The sequence below is a fragment of the Gambusia affinis genome, linkage group LG07 (genome assembly GCF_019740435.1).
Source record: "Gambusia affinis linkage group LG07, SWU_Gaff_1.0, whole genome shotgun sequence".
In the NCBI taxonomy this organism is placed as follows: Eukaryota; Metazoa; Chordata; class Actinopteri; order Cyprinodontiformes; family Poeciliidae; genus Gambusia; species Gambusia affinis.
In genome coordinates, this window is record NC_057874.1 from 1,763,245 (window position 1) to 1,782,346 (window position 19,102).

The window sequence follows — 19,102 nt, forward strand, 5'->3', positions numbered from 1 at the left end:
GATTTTCTTATAAAGTTTGGGTTGTGGACCCCAGGAAGAATAGTCTCCTCTCTGGTAGTAATAACCAAACAACACCCTGAGTTTAATCTGTCTTCACTGTCACTGTTACTGATGTAGAAAAAACACCTAAATAGTGTTTGGTCAGTAACAGTGACTTCCACCCATCAGCACTTACAGTCTGCCACTGAGGACCTTCTGGAAGGCCAGACCCCAGGATGAATAGCTTTGTCACTGCGTGTTGTAAATATGTTATGCTATAATCACCATGTGGAGGTTGACAGGATGGATGGATGGATTAGAGCAGCTTCATCAGAGAGCGTTGTTTCTTCTCGTTGTTCCTCCTAAACATTCAGACTGGGTCTCCCTCATGTCTGTCACTGAAGATCAGAAGCTCAGTTTGTCTTTGTCTGCCTTCCTGTAAGCCAGCTGTACTAATGGGTTGCCAGTGTGACCCAGCTGCTCTCTTTCAACCACACAATTACTGTGTTTAGCTGTGTATTAATGCTGCTGACCTCTGCTTTCTAATGGGGGGAGACCTTTAAGGGCCACTCAAGACTCTAGTCCCTTATGGGTGTCTCTTTTCCTTGTACTAATCTTTCCTTCTTTCTTTCTTTTGTTTCCTCCCTCTTTCTTTCTCTCTTGTGTGTGTACTGTCCCTGTTTCTCCTCCCACCCGAGGCTTTAAGAGTACAGAGCATGTGCATCTTGTCTGGTCCTGTAAAGGAAACAGTGGATCAGAAGATTCTTTAAGCCTGGGGCAAATACAGGAGAGATGCACTCTGCAACACAATATAGAGAGACAAACAACTTTTTGAACACATCTTCTAAAGATGCTGCTGAAAAAGATTAGAAGTTCTGACTAAGGATACGTCAGCTGGTTACCGAAACCAAACAATTTTATGCCTTATCTGTGACCAGATAGCATTTTTTTAATCAGTGAGTGCATCATAGTTAAGTGCTAGAACATTTCCAAAACAACAGCGCGTTGTGTTGTTGAAGTGCAGAGCAAGGAAGACTCAAAGAGTTAATCTGTCAGTTTAAAGATGAAGTCAGATGAAAGGCAAAAGGCGTGCATGGCCTTAGCATGGCTGTCAACCTGCTACTGTTTAAAACTCGGGGCCACAGCTCAGCATATAACAGGAAGCTAAAAGCTAGCTGGTACAGTTAAATTGTTTTACCCTTTTCAAGCCCACCGAGTGTTTTGCCCATAAACCAGCTTTGTAAACTTGGGTGAGAAAATCTCTGGGAAATTTTGTGATAATTGCTAAGAAAGTTAAAGATATCTACTCTTGTTGTTTTTTTCTATTTTGTGAAATAATAATGAGACCTTGGTTACCTTCGGTGAGCCTGGTCTCTCACACACTGTGTGACGTCGTCTCTACCCCTAATATGAATAATTAATGATTGATCAGAAAAACTCCTGTACAATTGCAGTGCGGTTTCACTCCTATTGGCTGGTGTGTTTGCAAAGCCATTTACTCTCCTTGACTCTGATTGGTTGTAAGCCCTAGACGGCGATAAGGAAGACATTGGAGGTTAGCTTCTGCGGTTCATTGGCAGCTTTTGGTGAACATTTTCTGTGCAGACAGTCAAAAACGTTACAAATGATTGTTCTGTTGCATCTAAATTTTCCACAATAAATTTCAGTGGATTAAAAAGTTGACTTTGTAATTGTCAAGTTTCTTCAGATTTCTTTGGCTCAAACTTGTAAAGATTTGCTTAAAAACTCTGTGCCTTCTTGTCTTCCTCCTAGTTTTGAACATACTCAGATTGATTGCATTCAAACTATTCAGATCAATTTATCCACTACAAACACATGCTTCTTTTTTTCTGTCTTTCTTCTTCTACTTGATGACAAAAACAATATGTTTGTTTTCCATGCCTTGGAGAGTTATTGACTGATTTGATATAAATATGCAGGAGCTCTTTCCATAGAGCCTGTGGGGCTCAGCAGAGGGGATGGCTTTACTGGGAGAAAGAGAAGCAGGGCAGTTCCTGTGTTGAGCTCATAGAAATGAATCACATTACTGGAAACAAAAACAGGCCTGTGCTGCACTGCATGATGTCACTCATGTGACGTGTGTAATCATTGGTTACATTTTTATATTCTATCTAAGTTGGTAGCATGAACTGTGATGGACAGAAAGCTGATAAGAAGAGCTCAGACTGAATGTTCAAACGGCCGTGTTTCCACCACAGATTTCTGTCTGACAGTATGCAGATGTGTTGTTGTTGTTTGTGATGGACCAAATTAGTTCATAATTTTGAAGCAGAAGGAAAAGTTTGGCATATTTTCACAAATAAAAATGTAGAAAGTGTTTTGTTCACTCTGCTCTCCAGAACTGGATTTACAGTAGGTCTTAACTTTAACTAGGCCATTCTAACACAAGTATGTTCTTGGTGCAGCGCCACCACAGGTGAGGAGGGGAACAGGTTTTCCAAAGTTGGTTGGTTCGTTTGGCAAAATGAATTGTGAAAGTGAATCACATTTGAAAGTTGAACAAATATTCCAATTAAACAGTCTACCAGATTACGAGGTGTGAAAACACCTGGAATGATCACAAAGTGCTGCAAATATAGTCTTCAGCTTCTGTTAAATAACCACCAGTGGATATTATTGTGCATCAGCAAAATTTTTCTCTTTGGTGGTTTGAGGCAACAGTCTACCAGGCCTTCCTGCATGAGCCACTTATTAGGAACATTATTACCTACTTTTCATCCTGAGCTGCTTTTACTTGGTCCTGTCAGGCTAAAGTACTTAAGACTCTTTTTAAGGATAATTGTAATTTATGTTCATGTAAGACCTAAATTGCAAAAAACAATCTCTATTAAAGAAAAGAGGAAAGTTGAGGTTCTCAATCTGTGTCAAACCAAAGAATGATGCCTAGATTTATTTTCTAGGTAAATATCATTTCTAGTTTTTTGTTTTTTTTCTTTTAGCTTTCTTTCAGTTTTCAGTTATGTTTTTTTCTGGGAGGGGGTTCTTCTGTTTGTTTTTTCTACCAAAGTATTTTATGAACATTCAATTATGTGCCACCATGTGAAAAATAGAGCATGTATGTGCTTAACAGAAAAGTCTCAAATCATTTAAGTGAAACGCATGACAATTAGCGCGTTGATCAAAGTTATGATTATGTTTGACCTACCCTTTTTTTCTTTAAATATACCTAAGAAAACAAAACAGTTGTTCATCTAGAACGGAGAAGCTTGAAGTTTGTCCTTTATGGGTAACTTGAGGAAGTGTTATCTGACTTGTTGATAATTCAGCTCCTTAAATATTTATGGTTCATTTAAAGTACAGAAAGAAGCCCTTTGTTTCTAACGTCATTTAAATGAAATTCTGGCATTTCAGCTGCTTTCTATGTAACTCTAAAGGTTGTGTTGAGTCAATTAACAACCAAGATTAACACGGGAAAAATGTTATTCATCAGTCTAAATGTATTTCCATCGTCTGACTGGTTGGTGTTTCCTCTGTTTTCTTCACATTTAAATTTCCTGAAACATAGACATGGATAACATCATCAGTGTCCATCCACAGGTGCTCCAGCTTGATGAAGATGTTCCCATTTCCAGTCTGGCATAAAGGCTGTTCTGATTTGGGTTTACTGCCTCCCCATCTTTGTCTCCATGCTCCACCTGTGCATTATCACCAATCTGTCTGGGTTTGATCTTAGCTGTGCAAAGAGAAGGGCATGTTTGACTTGCATGTCTTGTTCTCTTGCTGAATATTCATTTAGGCCTGTCCTTTGAAGTCCTTGTGTGAGCGGAGCAGCTTTATTCATTGTGACTCCTGCAAAGTGATCTTTAACCCAGAGGGGAAGCATGAAGAGAGGCTTGCGGGGGTCTGCGTTTCGTGGAATGTTACATTTCTTTTCTTTTGATGGATCAAAAGGGGATGTATTAAAGGATGCTGTTGCTTATTTATTCATCTTAAACATCCACTATTCATCCAAAAAGAGGGCAGCTGCGTTGCCATGGCGGTGACTGTAAAAATCCAAACAACCTGATTCCTTTTCACGGTTTGTCTCGGTGATGTCCTGTTTTCCCTCCGCAGCACCGGGTAACCTGAACAGTCAATGCCCTGGATGATTTTCTTGACTCCTGCCTTGCGAGGCGTCTCATTATCCTTTCTGTCTCTGCGGCGTTCTGCGGCTCACGTTGTGCCGCATGGCCAGAAGAGTTTTATACTCAGAACAAGAGCAGGTGCAGCTGTGGTTCAGACGCACTGGAGAGGAAACAAACACACAACATGCCTTCTCCTGTTTCCAAGAGTCTCGGGTCCCTGCGGCTCTCCGCTGTGGCCGTCAGGATGAAGGACAGACACACCCAGAGCCGCAGCTCCAAACCATGATTACTGCTACTGCTCTGAGCCAGGAGGAGGAACAGAACCTGCTGGGAGGCTGATGGCTGTTTTCAAATCATTTCACTGTTGTTAATAAGTGAGATACAGCTGCAGCTCCACAAATTACAATATTGTCAAAAACTTTCTTCATTTCAATTATTATGTTCAAAAACTGAAAACCAGCAAGGCCAGGTGGTGAAGTGAAGCCCAAGGTCACAACAACTGAGAAAAGGAGCAGGGCTTTGAACCAGCAACCCATCAATTACAGGACAGACCGCTACTACTGTAGGAGTGAGATATTTATGTTAATTCTGATACTTACAGCTTATAAAAAAAGCATATGTTGGTTCTCAGGTGATTTTAAAGGGGAACTATTTAGCAAAATTCACTTTTTGCACGTTTTTGTCCTTTCATTTGCATCCAAGTCCAAGTGCTAAACAAACCCTAGAAGAGCTCTGCCCAATTCACTATTAGCAAACTAGTGTGATGTTTGGTCTGGTGGTTTTACTGCTGCATACACTGTAAAATAACTGCTGGAAAAACACAAGCCTGTAGTCTTCACTGTTACTGTTTAGTCACAATAAGGCTGTATACAAAGCATTCCTACATTAAAATGAGTTTTTCCATTTCTTCTTCTAATTCACAGTGCAACATAACCAGGATGTTTTATCCATGGTTGATTATAGTCCACACTTAACTATTAATTGAAACATAATCATCAAAATAAACGGGAAAAAAAGTGGCAGAAGCATCACCCACCAAGTTAATGACTCCAAATGAAAAAAATAACGATTATAAAGCTGAGCAGTAATCCATAAATCAGCTCAGAAAGCAGCAGAATTGAAGGTTGTAAATGGAAAATGTGAACAAGTTGCTCATGAGTCAGTCTCAGGACCCGTCTCCTCCCCACGTTGGCGACTCTCTGATCTGCCACCTCCAGCTCCGTCGGTGCAGCTGCTGGTAGCCAAGCGGAGGCGAGCCTCATGAACGGGTGACTAACGCGGTGAATTCCTGTGTTCACATATGGAGCACGTATGATGCCCGTTTCTAGAAATTGTGGGACTCCAGGTTGTAAAACGAGGTTAGATCTAATTTGAGATGCCATGGCAACCCTTTGCTCTGCAATCAGTTCTTAATATCAGTTTTGATTTGCCTCTGAACTTTTTCCGCCGAGCCGATCTCAACGGTTAAATCATAAACCAGCTGCCAAGGAGAGTGACCGCGACGTGTCCTGTATTTTAAATTTTAACTCATTTTTCATCCTCTTTGTCCATCTGCTGTCCATTTGTCTCCATAGAAAAAACAACTTAAACAAAATTGGATTATTGACCAGGTTAATGGAGGCTTTAGTGTAGCTCGTACTCATTAATCATTATTGCGCAGTAGTTACGGAATATTATCCTTTTATTAAATTCTCTGTCAGTGCATAAGCTGTACTGCACTTGCAATTATTCTCTTTGTTTTAAAGTACCTCATTATCTCAAATCAGAAGTGTAATAAACCAGAAAACGGCGTAAACTGAAGTCTTCTGTCTTGATCTGGCTTCTCAAGTTTGAAAAGATGTTAATTAAAATAAATAGCTTCACACCTTTGCACAGCATTTATAATGTTGAAACGCCTCTGACATCTGGTAAAGTGGAAGCCTGCAGTCTAAAATACAGACTTTAAAGACTTTAAAGTGTTAGTTGTCACTTACATTCTACTACTTATACCTTTTTATTTTTTTTATTGCATGAATTTATATAGTGAGAGAATACAGGAGATGGAATGGAGGTTAAAATATTTAGCTGTGAAAATAGTTTCTTCTGCCTGAATCTGCCATCTTGTAATGATGTTATTTATTATACATATATACATTTTAGTGTTTAAAGTATTAACATTTGCACATAACTTCATATTTTTGTCTGATGACATCATTGTGAAGTATATAAATGATCAGACTATGATCAGTTACTCATGACTTAATGGTTCAATATGGAACTTTTATTGTAAGATTTTTTTTTCCATATTTGCTGAAATTATTATATCGTTACACTTTAACATGAGACAGATAATCTGAGAAAAGATGGATCTCATCCACCTCCTTCCTGAGCTGCTATGACTGTCTGAAGAAACGTACCGCTCCCGACCAAATACAACCAATCAGGGCCAGGAGGAGGGGCTTAGCGCTGTCAGTCATGTTCATGTATGCGCTGCTAAATGTGCCAATGATGAAGAAACATCATTTGTTATAGGAGAGCCATTTATACACCATCATCTGAGCTAGTGAATGCTAACTACCCTTAGCATTCACACCCCTCACACAAGTGTGGTGGACATCGCTAAGACCCTCCTCCTGGTTCTGATTGGTTGTTTCCAGTTGGCACTGGGAGAAGGCAGAGGAGTTTGATTTTTTTATTATTGATTATCTGTGTCTTCAACAAATATGTTATAGTCTTTTTTATTTTGTAAAGTTACATAGTACAGCTTTAAGTCTTACTTGAATCATTTGATATATTCCTAAAATAAACTTACTTGAGTAAAAATATGTTCAAGTAGTGTTACTTTTACTTGTGTACGTTTCATATTTAGCCTTCCCTCCTTTTCATACAACAACAGTTTTCAGTCAGAAGCCTCTTCAGATCGGTTGGAAGACTGAACTTCCCCTCACTATCAGAGACATTTTAATATGTCACATTTCTCTTTTGGAGAAATAAAAGTGTTTTTTCATTGAATTAAATTGTTCGAAACCTTTGGCATTTGACTGTTGCAAAAAATAATATTTATAGATTTCAACATGCAGAAAAAAATCCTTTTTCCAAGAGTTGATCATTTTGCTGCTTTTACTTTAACACTCATCATAATTATTTTCTGAGTGTTAAAGCTATTTGTCTGATTTTTTAGCACATTTCTTGACAGTATTATATTCATACTTATAGACAGAGGAACTTAGAAATAGACTTTCTGTATTATGTAATCATGTCCACAAGCATCAAGCCTCAAAGCCTGCATGAATGTTTGCAATTAATATCAACCTTTTCTGTAGCATATCAAAGCTGTAATTTAAGAAATTACTAAAACAATAAATAGTAAATGACTTCCCACCAGGCGTTCATGCGTAATAGCCTATTATTGTTATCGATTATTTACCTGCCCACATTTTAGCCTTAAGAAAAACGATACAGTCAGGATTGTTTTCTCTTTTTTTTCTAAACTTTCAATAATTTGCTTCACAGATAAGAAATAAACAAATACAAATATCTCCAATCAGAACAGGAAAAAAACAAAGCACAAACTTTACTGCGTCATGTGAACAAACTTTTGTCTTATGTCAGCAAATTAGTAAATTATTAGTATTTACTAAATGCCACAACAATGGAAGAGAAAGTCAAATATTCATTTATTTCCCTTCATTGTTTAAAGAAATAATCATTATTCTGTATATTAAAAAGAGTTGACAGCCTGTTTTGAAGGCTTTAATAAAGACATCCTGAATATATTATTTTTCTTATTCTTTAAATAAGAAATAATTTTGATGATTCTAACTGTCCTGAGATACAAGAAATTTAGTCTGATTTAACTTCAGATAATAAAAAAGAGGAGTGTGCTTTTTATGCATATGTATACTTCTGGTTCAACTTCATACAGTCATTGTATATCATCATAATGCTCTAAGATTTAAAAAAAAATGTTTGTATATCTTCTGAAATAAACGCACCAAGTATGGATTGTAAACGTGATATTTTAAAAGTGTGAATCATTAGTAGTGATGAGCTGGTTGTAAAACTGTAATCCACCCAAACAGCAGACATTTCTTACTACTAATACAAATTGTTGCAAAATATGAATAAATGGAGAGAGTCAAAGTAAACCCAGTTTTTTTTTTTTTTTTAACATCTCCTGTGTTTAATTTTCAGGTGTTCAATGTGTTTTATTTTTCATTTTCGCTACCTGCAGACTTTCTAAAGCCTTTTCTCCACTCCAGGAATAGTTTAGCAGTTCTTTTTAATGACCTCTGAGACGCTTCCTCTGTATTTAAGTGAACCAATGTTCTTTTCTGCGCCCACAGATCTGATCTTCTCCTGGATCTTCAATGAGTACCCGACGTTTGTGAAGCAGGACAACCGGCGCTTCATCTCACAGGAGACGGGGAATCTGTACATCGCCAAAATGGAGCCTTCGGATGTTGGAAACTACACCTGTGTGGTGATCAACACAGTCACAAAGACCCGTGTCCAGGGCCCGCCCACTCCGCTGGTGCTCCGCAGCGTCGGTAAGCACTGCTGGTTATTAGCTCTGTATGCTGACAGATTAGCAGCGGAATGGTAAAGAGGACGTGGAGTGGATGCAACGCTTAAAGCTTCATGTACATCTGGCTGCATGTTGCACTGTTCTGTCAGAAGGTCTACAAATTAGAGCCTTTTTTATGTTGTACACTGAGTCTGTACTGTTGATCAGTTCAAAGCTAAAAGATGACAAAATGTTTCATCTATAAATACAGGACTGGAATAAAGTATTCGCCTGCTTACAGATTTCTTCTGGTCTTACTTTTTGTCATACTTGTTTTCATCCGAAAGCCTTGGAACTCTTTCATTTACCAATAAATTTTAGGTGAAAATCCGGTGACTCATTGGAAACCTAGTTATTGCTTTCCTGGGCAATTCTGCTCGATTCTCATCTCCTCTCAGTGTTCCATGTGGAATTTCTGCCGTTGACCTTGATCTCTCCAGTAGAATTTCAACAAGTCCAATCAGTGTACAGAAGGAGGCGTTGGAAAGAATGACATTGATTTTCTGAGCTGTTTCAGAATCATGGTCTACCAGCAGTTTAGCACTAGCAGTGTGAACACAGCCTTCCAGTGCTGGTTCCAAATATTGAGCAATTGAAGTCAGAGCAGGAAGAATGTGTAAGACATCTTATTGCTGGCAAAGATGTTGTGGGATTTGGCAGTTCTCAGTGGGGGAATGATGTTTACAGTGCGTGCAATTTCCAGCGTAATTACTTTCACAATGAAACGTATTATATTCATCCAATCGATTTTATATATATTAACATATAGAGTGGGATAAAATTGATCAAAGGGAGAAGACATGCATCAAAGGTAACGAGATCGGGAGTCGCACCCGACTCGACCATAACTTCTGCATGCTGGGCGTCTGTTTTACTCACTACGTGACAACCTCAGAGGAACATTTTTATTTTGTGGGTCAGAAGTTGGAAAGTTACGGAACAACTGATCTAGAAACTGAACCAAGAGGATCAAAGATGTTAGTCTGAGTGCAACCTGGGTAACATCACAAACTAAAGCACCAATAACTGTACTACTGGGGATTTTATTTAAATAACAAAAATAATAATAATAATAATAATTTTCAAAATGAACATTGTATGTTTCTATACTTTACATTTATAGACTTTTATACCATAGCAAAATTTATTTAAAAAAAAAATCTTTCCCAGGAGTATCAATAGGTCTGGAGAGTGGTGTGTTTTTTTTTCCCCATCCTAAAACTCTGCCTTCTGCTACTTTACTCTTTCTTCACCTTTATTTTCCTCCAGCAGATGGATCAGCAGATAAATGTCAGCCCTCTCCACCAAAATGGGAGCCATGGGGTTTGGTTATGCGGGTGAGAGGGTGGGGACATTAAACAGGTGTTCCTTACAAAAGGTTATGGTATGAGACAATTACGTTCTCCCTTGCAGCTGTCTGCTTTAGCATGGCTGATCAGACTGTGGTTACATTCTGCTGTGAGACAGTTGTGATAAGGATCTGAATTAGCTTTCACAGTCACTCAGGGAGCCGTCCTGATAACACACGCCTCACCAAACACACAGGATGAAATTGGGGCTGTTTCCTCCATCTCTGGAGCTATTTGTGCAACACTGGCCTCCGCATTACAGCGATGGAGGAAGAAGCTACTGAGGAGTAATCTGGTGCACTCAGCTGACAATCAGCAGAGTTTTAGAGAAATAGCCTGGCACACAATTACAAACATAAATATAATTTAGCTGAGCATCACTTAAGGGGAAGAATTCAGGCTTTCTATTTCAAGATGCCAATCTTTTTAGACTTTGTGTTGTGGAGTCCAAAATAGCACCAATAACATTTTTGAAGAAAAAAAAAAAGATAAACCGCAGACTTGGACTTTATGAATTAAAGTTGCAGTGATGGACAGTGGTGATGGACAGTGGTGATGGACAGTGGTGATGGACAGTGGTGATGGACAGTGGTTTGACTCTTTCAGCTCCCAAATGCCTCTTCATCTATTATCATCTGCTACCCCATATATGAACATAACTTGCAATGTTTCATATGATAAATCATTTAGCATTCAATATCCTCTATATGAGAGGCCTTTTACTTCCTTTATTCATGTGTTTGTTTTGTTATGAAAGCTCACATTCTAAGTTTTGCATATTATTATAATCAAACGTTTAATTAATAAAAACAAATGAACAAAGCACTGCAACCAAATCTACAGAACAGAGACATTATATTAATTTATTATAATTTATTATTATATTACTCTTCAACCAGATGTTGTTTCTCTTACAGCTGTCAGTTATATTTATAAGTTTTTGTTTATTAACTGAGGGGACTAGTTAACTGTCCCCTCTGTCCCAATGCAGAGAGTGGGATTTTCACACAATGGTATGAGCCCATATCCTTATACCTTATTGGTCACAAGGCTGCCATGGTAATCAAAACAAAGTTCTGCTGTGAGCAAAGAGCTTATACTGAGAGTAAGAGCTGAGCAGCAAAATGGGTAAAAAAGTGGTTAGACAGTTCCCTCTCTCTCTCTCTCTCTCTCTCTGTTTCTCTCTCCTCTCTTGTGTTGTGCTGCTTGCTGTTCTGCTGTGTTTGCTGCCACTCCCTTATGAAGAAGGAAGTGGCCAACTTAGAACCCTGTGTGTTCTAAGTTGGGCTACGAAACCGGGTCAACAGGGTGGTCATTCTGTGTTATTAGGAAATTCACTAAGGATATGTTTTTACCACAGTGTGTTGAATCAAACTAGTTAAAAAGGCTGCACACCAACAAAAGAAGAAGGACGACTCTTAGTGAGGATCCGGCTCTAAGAGCTGAAACGTTAGCGACTGACCCATCGCTAACAGACGTATAAGGAACTGATGTAAATGTAGAGGTGTATGAAAGCTACCTGGAGTCTTTTTCTCCTGAAACAGAGTATCTTCCTAAACCCTAGAAACACAACGCAGATATAAACAGAAATAATGTGAATTTAAAAAATTCATATCAAACACTGCTAGTAATGGTTTAAACGTAACCAGCAATCATCTAAAACAGCCACATATTTGAGCACAAATCACAAAGAAAAGACCTGGATTTAATGTTCAGTTTTTTCAAGTCGTCATAAAACATTTAAATCTCTAAAGTAACACTCCATCTTATTCTTTTTGTAAGCAGAGATTTTTAGTAGATGTGATCTGCCAGAGCTGCTTCGCTGACAGTGAATGGGATACTGTGAAGAGACTGTGGCAGGACTCAGGAGGATTTTATGGCTGTGTTTTGTGGTCTTACAACCACTTTTGTATCTGGATGCAAAAGCTTAAGAAATCTCAAAGTTGTTTTTTTTTCCTGTTGAACGTTTGTGTTACATACGTCAACTGCAGTGCTGTCGTTTGGCCCCTTTTTCTCATTATTTTTAGCATTCTGTGACAGCCCTGTGAGCAGAAAGTGTTTCTGCTGCTCATATCGCAGAACGTTGGAAGTCTGAAAAAAAGACACTTTGTCTTTAAATTAAAAGAAACTGAATGGAAAAAAGTATTTTCAGCAGTTTGGGTGCTCCAGAAGAAACCAAAACTAGTTTAGTTTTTGTTTTCTGTGTTCCACTAAGTTGAAAAGGGAAAAGAATCAGTTCTCCACTAACTCGGCGGATCATTTGCATTTCTCTTTCAGGTGTTATGGGGGAATACGAGCCAAAGATTGAAGTTCAGTTTCCAGAAGTTGTTCACGTTGCCAAAGGATCCACTGTAAAGCTGGAATGCTTCGCTCTTGGAAAGTAAGCAAAGTACACACTGAGCGAGCTCAGCACCATTTAAAGGCAGAATGTTAACAAAAGATAGCACTTCTGTGTTGCAGAAAACCGGGTCAACAGGGTGGTCATTCTGTGTTATTAGGAAATTCACTAAGGATATGTTTTTACCACAGTGTGTTGAATCAAACTAGTTAAAAAGGCTGCACACCAACAAAAGAAAGTGTTAGAATAAAACCAATAAAATGACATGTGTTCAGACAGATTTAACAGCTGAAAAGCACTTCAATAAATTTATCAAACTGGAGGCAATTTTGGAAATCAATGTGTTAAACTAAAATAGCTAAAATCCTATTTTTAAAATCATTTTTGCTCATCTAGTTTTTCCTCCCATGTTACAACTGATTTTGTAATTACTCATAAAAACATTACTCAGATCTGAATAAACATTTTATTGTATTCTAACAAGATGGAAAACAAAAACCTTTTCCCTCATAAGCACAGCTATGATGCGTCTTTCACAAGAAGGGACTGCTTCCTGGAAAAGGCTCATTTTGCTCTGAGTTCAATTTAATATTAGACTGTAGCTGAATTAGTTCGAGGATTGTGTGAAAAGAAAAATATTGACTGTGATAGTTATATTATTTGTAATAGAAATATTAGCTTGTTGGAAATTAAATATATCACTGGAGTAGTGGAAGCTAACATGCTAGTCAGACATTCACCATCTGTTTTAGCTAATTTTAGCTAACTTGAATATACTCAAAATGGATATGTGGAACACAAACCATGTTAGCAGATGTTCATATGCTGGGCAAAGTCCATTAACAAAACCATAAGGTTCTGATTACACACCACCTGACTCCATACATTTAGCTTCAGTCTAGCCTCGTCTTGATCTTGGTGACGACTTGTTGCATTAGCAGTTTTTCTTTCTATTCTGATGTGACTCATTGACAAATTGGCACATAGCATTTTTCAGTGAGGTTCTAGTTACTTGTGTATGGACAAGTTCTCCTTCTTTATAAAATTTTCTCTTGGGTTTTGATTAAAAAAAAACTTGGCTGCAGTATCTTTAAAATCTCATGTATATAAACATTTCATACTTCTCACTCATTTTCTAGATAGCTGTAGCTAAAATTATTTCTGTCAAGTAGGTAAATTTACTTTAAAAACGTATCCACAGTGTTTTTCACACATCAGTTACATCCCATCCACCAATGAGATGGAATATAACTGTTGAAACCCATTGCAGGGGATTGATGGGATGATTTTGAATAGTTGAACTAGTTGTCACAATCTATTATAATATGACATAAATCCAATAAATATCAGGATTAGGATATTTACAGGTTTTAGTTTTAGGGTACCTAAAACAGGAACAAATGAGAATCCAGTGATATATGACGTTTTTAGGCAGTAATGTAAATTGATTTAAATCATGTTTGAGGTTTGATCATTTTTATGACCATTTACTTTCAGAACAGTTCAAAACCGTTAAACTAAAATCTAAACGGACATGTGATGATTTAAGTAAGTAGTGATTACTACTGCAGAGTTACAAGTTAGTAAAGGAGGGAGTTTGACTGTGATAGTTTTGTATTATAATTTTTGGCTCAGAGTAACTGTCTGATGTAAAACTAGAGCGATGTAGCAAACAAAGGTTTCGAGTTAATTGTGTTTTATTGTTACACTCTGCTGTCCTGTTAGGTATTTACTCAGACCAGATCGGAAACAATTCCCATGTTTAGTTCTCAGTTCTTGGTTCACACAGGAAGATGGATGGGAGGTGTCGCCCCATCTTCCACCTTCATTTCACATTTAAATAATAAACAGTTTTGGTGTAAACAAGAGGCGTTGGGTAGGTGGCATAAAGATTTCTAAAATTGTATTTGCACCGAGGCGGTACACCATGTTTTTATATTAAAGATGTTAAGTTGAGTATTGTGGTAATTGGGTAATTATGTGACTAGAAGACATTGCTGACGATATGAAACCCACAACTATAGAATCTTAAAAACAACAAATCAAATTAATACAATTAAAATAAATATCAATATTTTACACTTCTGTTAAATCCAAATGACCTCATCAGTTAGTGGATCTGAAAACGTGATGTAATGCTGAACACATTTAGAACCGGACCATCACATAAATGAGCTAAGAGACTATCAATGATGTTAAATTTGGTGTAATGGTTTTTAAAGTAAACTCCAGACAACAAGCAGCGGCAGCATAGAGGCCAACCTGTAGAGGCGCCAGCGGTGTGATTGGTCCACGCTCCATCTTTAATGCATCAACTTTAAGAACTATAAATCCTTCTTTCTTTCAGGAATAATTCTGCCCTTCCAGTCAAATAAAAACAAAAACAAACAATGCTCAGCCTGGTGGAGGGGCAAGTAAAACATCCACCAGACTTATGATACACTGGGGGAAACCCTGGTATTATGATGGGTGGAGGGTTGCATTGCTTAAAGTTAATAGAATCTCATTTGGTCTCTTCTTCAGTTGTCAGACAATTAGCTTCATCTTCTAGAACTAAATTGTAATTTACAATAAATTAAAATATTCTATTTATTCCTTTACCTTTTTTACAGAAGCTCACTTCATATTTTCTGAACTCTCTCTGTTATCTGTTCCTTATTGTTCCTTATATGTGCAGTAATACCTTTTATAAATGCTAACTGACACTTCCGCATAGCCCACAGTTCCCCTTGCAGAGGCTAAAGTCCTCGATAATTGGAAACAGCAACCAGTCTGATTGGTCAAATGGTGGGTCCAAACATCTCCTGTTGTTTTTCCTCCAAGCTGGACTCTAGGCTGGCATTATAAAGTATGTTTCATGTTAAGGTCATTAGATGGAGAAAGAAAAACATGGAGAGGAAGCCTGGCATTTCAGTGGCTTTCTTCCATGAACAGGAAGCCGACCTTTAGTGTTGGATCTGAATTGCAGACTTTAACACAGAAAGCTATATTTAGATCAGTGAGGATGTTGAAAAGTCCAAGCTGCATAATGCAAGCTCTTTTAGGGGAGTCATTAAATTTGAATAAGTGAGGGACAGAAACTAATCCTCATATTAATTGGGTTAAACATTTTTACATCTCAGGTTGCACTTTACATGATTTATCATTTCCATTAAAAGTACAAATTGTTCATTAAACATTTTTACTGCTGGTTTTATCTGTTGACCCTAAAACACCTTGACCCCTTATTTTCCAGCCCTGCACCCTCCATCAGCTGGAGGAGAGTGGACGGCGTACCGTTCCCCAGGAAGGTGGACATGAGGAAGGCCAGCGGCGTCCTGGAAATCCCGTACTTCCAACAGGAGGATGCCGGCACGTACGAGTGCGTGGCCGAGAACTCCCGGGGGATGAACACGGTGAAAGGAAAGCTCTCTTTCTACGGTAGGAGACCCGCCACACATGAATATTTGACCACAATGGAGGTACGTCTTGTCAGATCGACTCAGACTGAGAGAGCAGAAAAAAAAATCCGACATGACTCTTCTTACAAAGCAGGCGGCGGAGATCAGCGGCGGATTGTTTGGCACACAAGAGCAAAGAGGCCGGTTTTAACAGCACATCAAAATGATTAAAGCCTGCCGGCCATGATGCCTCTAATATTTTGATCCAGATTAAAGGAGTGATGCGGATGAGGCTGAGCCCTTGGATGTGACCTTGTTGGTGAGCTTCTCATTGGGTTCCACCAGATGGCACCGTGATTGACGTCCAACTTGACTGCAGATCAAAGCTGTTAAATGTACTATACATAGAGTAGGGCCGCATATGTCAGGGACATAATCTGCATAGCAATAACATCTGGACGAGCAGGAAGAGGATTTGCCATTGTTGCTGGCGATCCCCCAACTGGAGTCACCGCTACGCAGGTTAGCTTTAGGAAGTCAGCATCGGCACACACCAACTATTGTAAAAAGCAAAAATTAAACAAGAAACAATAATCACAATCAGAAAGTAATAAACAATGTAACCTTGGTTGAGAAATATGTCTATAATAAACAGAAAGAAAACACTGTAGTGAGATCCAACAGAAGTCCCAAATGTTTCTTCAATCAACAAGCTCCTGGATCAATCTCTAAAAATGATCAAACCAGCAGCAGAATAAGAAAAACACGCCTGGTTGTTTGTTGTGAGAACAAATTCAGCAAGAGAATCGTAATAATTTATGTTTCTTTGCTATAAGTAAGGAAGAGTTGAAGGGCAAGTGGATTCTTGAAAAGAATAATAATACAGCATTTTTATAAAGATTTTGTAACTTACACAAGATTATAAAATTTTTTATATATATATTTCACACCATTTATGAATCACTAAGATCTCAGCTCATTGGTGAGATTTGATGCTCCCCAGTGAGCATCCGTGAAATCTCTTGATGATTTCCTTGATGGAAAAACTGGAGTAGTTGGTTGTGATAAACACCAGGGATTATTTCATGAGAACACAGAACCAAATAAATTTGTTTTACTCTACTTCACGTTTTGTTATTCCTGACTGTTCAGGCCTGTATGTGGCTCCTGAAGTTTATACTAAACAACTATGTCTAATCATAGACAATACATTACTAAACGAGGAAGGCAGTTACCTTTTCAAATAGGACTAGGATGGTTTAGGTTGCTTTTTTTTCCTTAATAAATCATTTAGAAACACAATTTTGTAACTACTCTGGTTATCTCTGCCCAAAATCTACAGGGGAAAGAAGCCTGTCACACACTTCTCTTACTGTCAGTACCTCTGAAGATGAAAGAGAGATGTACGTCTGATGATCCACTTTTTAATACATGCACCGAAACATTTCCATAGACCTGACCTTTTTAAAGCTACGCTGAAAACGATGTGAACACTCTGTGTATCTTCACTACATTATAAAAACCATGTAAATCCAAATATTAACATTTTTTTCTTTATAATAAAATGTTTATTTTGTAGCTGTCAGTTGCTGTAGAGTTGTGAAAATGTTTTTACGTTTTTCTGACCTTAAGCCGTTCAAACGTGACAGATGAAAGATCTCTTGCAACTCTCTGTGATCATCAGTCAAGAAGAAAGGAATATAACATGCTGTGTCAGCTATCACAAAGTATGTCAATTGGGACATTTCTCAATTTGTCGTTATGAACCTCAGCCAGGATTCTGCCAGCTTCAGCCTTACTAATCCCTCTGAGCCGACTCTTCTCTCGTTTCAGATGTCTTTTGTCAGGCCCTGCCTCTCTCTTCCCTGCAGCCAGGTGATAAAAATCTTACTTTGAGCTGCTTTTGAATTAAGCCTTTGAGACATTTGTTAGTAGTGTATGCCAGCGGGATGATCGATAGTGGTGTATCTTGTACACCAAAGCATGCTGGAGCAGAGAGAGAGCGTTAGTTTGTGTAAAACAGGAAGAAATGTAGATATTATTTTGGGGTGCTGCTGTGCTCATTGGTCAAACATGGACATATGTACCTTTGATGTCACTGGTCATGTGGCAATAAATAAAGCCCTATAGACTTTACATCTTATGTTAAGGAACTGAAGCTAAAACTCATTAACTGATAATGGACAGTGAGAAAATTAAATGGTGCAAAGTCCCTTGGAAAAATATTTAGATCCCATGCACTTTTTAATCTGGTTGGACAGCAGGGGAAGCAGAGTTTGTTGTCCCATCAGACCATCAGTTCCCAAAACCACAAAAAAAATTGTAAAACTGCACACAAGGACCAGGTCAGGGTAAAAAGCTTGTTGGGTCTAATTGACCCCGTCGCTTAAGACCATGGGACGGTAGAATGTTGTTCACCACTAAGTAAAGATTGAAGAGAAAAAGTGATTGTCTATTTGCTTGTTTGCGTTGATGTAACTCAGATGGCTTCCTGGTTGCATTTGCATTGGTGTATTTGCAGGCTTCCTGTCGCATAATCTCACGGTGATTTCCCTAATGAGGCAAATTCCCATCTTTCTTCTGCTTTCAGCTCTTGAGGTCTGGCCTGATTGCATGCAGGCTTGGCCTCTTACAGGCTGAGATGGACTGCCTGCCTTCATTTGGTGAGCGTTGACTCAGAGTCGATATGTGCACAGCAGGTGAGGGATGGAGCGAGGCACCCTGACAGTACAGGTTGAAATAGCAACGACGGCAAAGCAGTCCTGAAAGGTGCAGGAAGTGAGGTGGTCCATCTGGAATTCATTGATAGAGAGCTGTGGTAATATGTGATATGGATGTTATTGAGAACCCTGCAAAACATCTGGTTCTCAAACCTTATCAGAGATTGATACAAGGAAGCCTTAAAAGCTGTCTGTATTTTCTTATCATTGACAAAAAAAAAAACCATTTAGCTACAGTAAAGGTTGAAGTTGAGCTTGTACAACAAAAACCTCTTCTCTGCAGCAGAATAAATAAAAGAATCCCCTTTTGGCCCCTACCTGTAAAAGGAAACAGTTTCACTATTTGGACTGACAGCTAAGGCGTAGCCTCCATGCAAGTCAAAATGTCAACGCTTCAACTAACCTTGTAGAGCCTCCTCATCTGCCAGAGGGTTCTCAGAGACCTGCAGCAAAATACTAACAGTTCTTTGAAGCAGAATGAATTTTGATGCTGAATCTGTGCCTGACTCCTTCATATAGTACAGTGAAAAAGTGAATAAAGGTAAAGTAAGGTAATTTTATTTATATATCACATTTTCAGCAACAAGACACTACAAAGTGCTTTACGTGAATTAAAAGGAAATACAAACAAAATAACAAACCAAAGGAAAGAGCAAAAGAAGAAAAAAAAGAGAATCTAATAATATTGATCCAACATATATAAAC

General features: G+C 38.4%; 1 protein-coding gene across 3 annotated transcripts in view; it reads left to right on the forward strand.

Moving 5' to 3' along the window:
* Positions 1-19,102, forward strand: part of cntn4 (contactin 4) — a 264,248-nt gene that overhangs the window by 173,952 nt on the left and 71,194 nt on the right. For all 3 annotated transcript variants that reach the window (XM_044122286.1, XM_044122287.1, XM_044122288.1), the window contains exons 6-8: positions 8,390-8,593; positions 12,237-12,339; positions 15,533-15,717. In XM_044122286.1, coding sequence (XP_043978221.1) covers positions 8,390-8,593; positions 12,237-12,339; positions 15,533-15,717 — 492 coding nt within the window. The remainder of the gene's footprint in view (positions 1-8,389; positions 8,594-12,236; positions 12,340-15,532; positions 15,718-19,102) is intronic.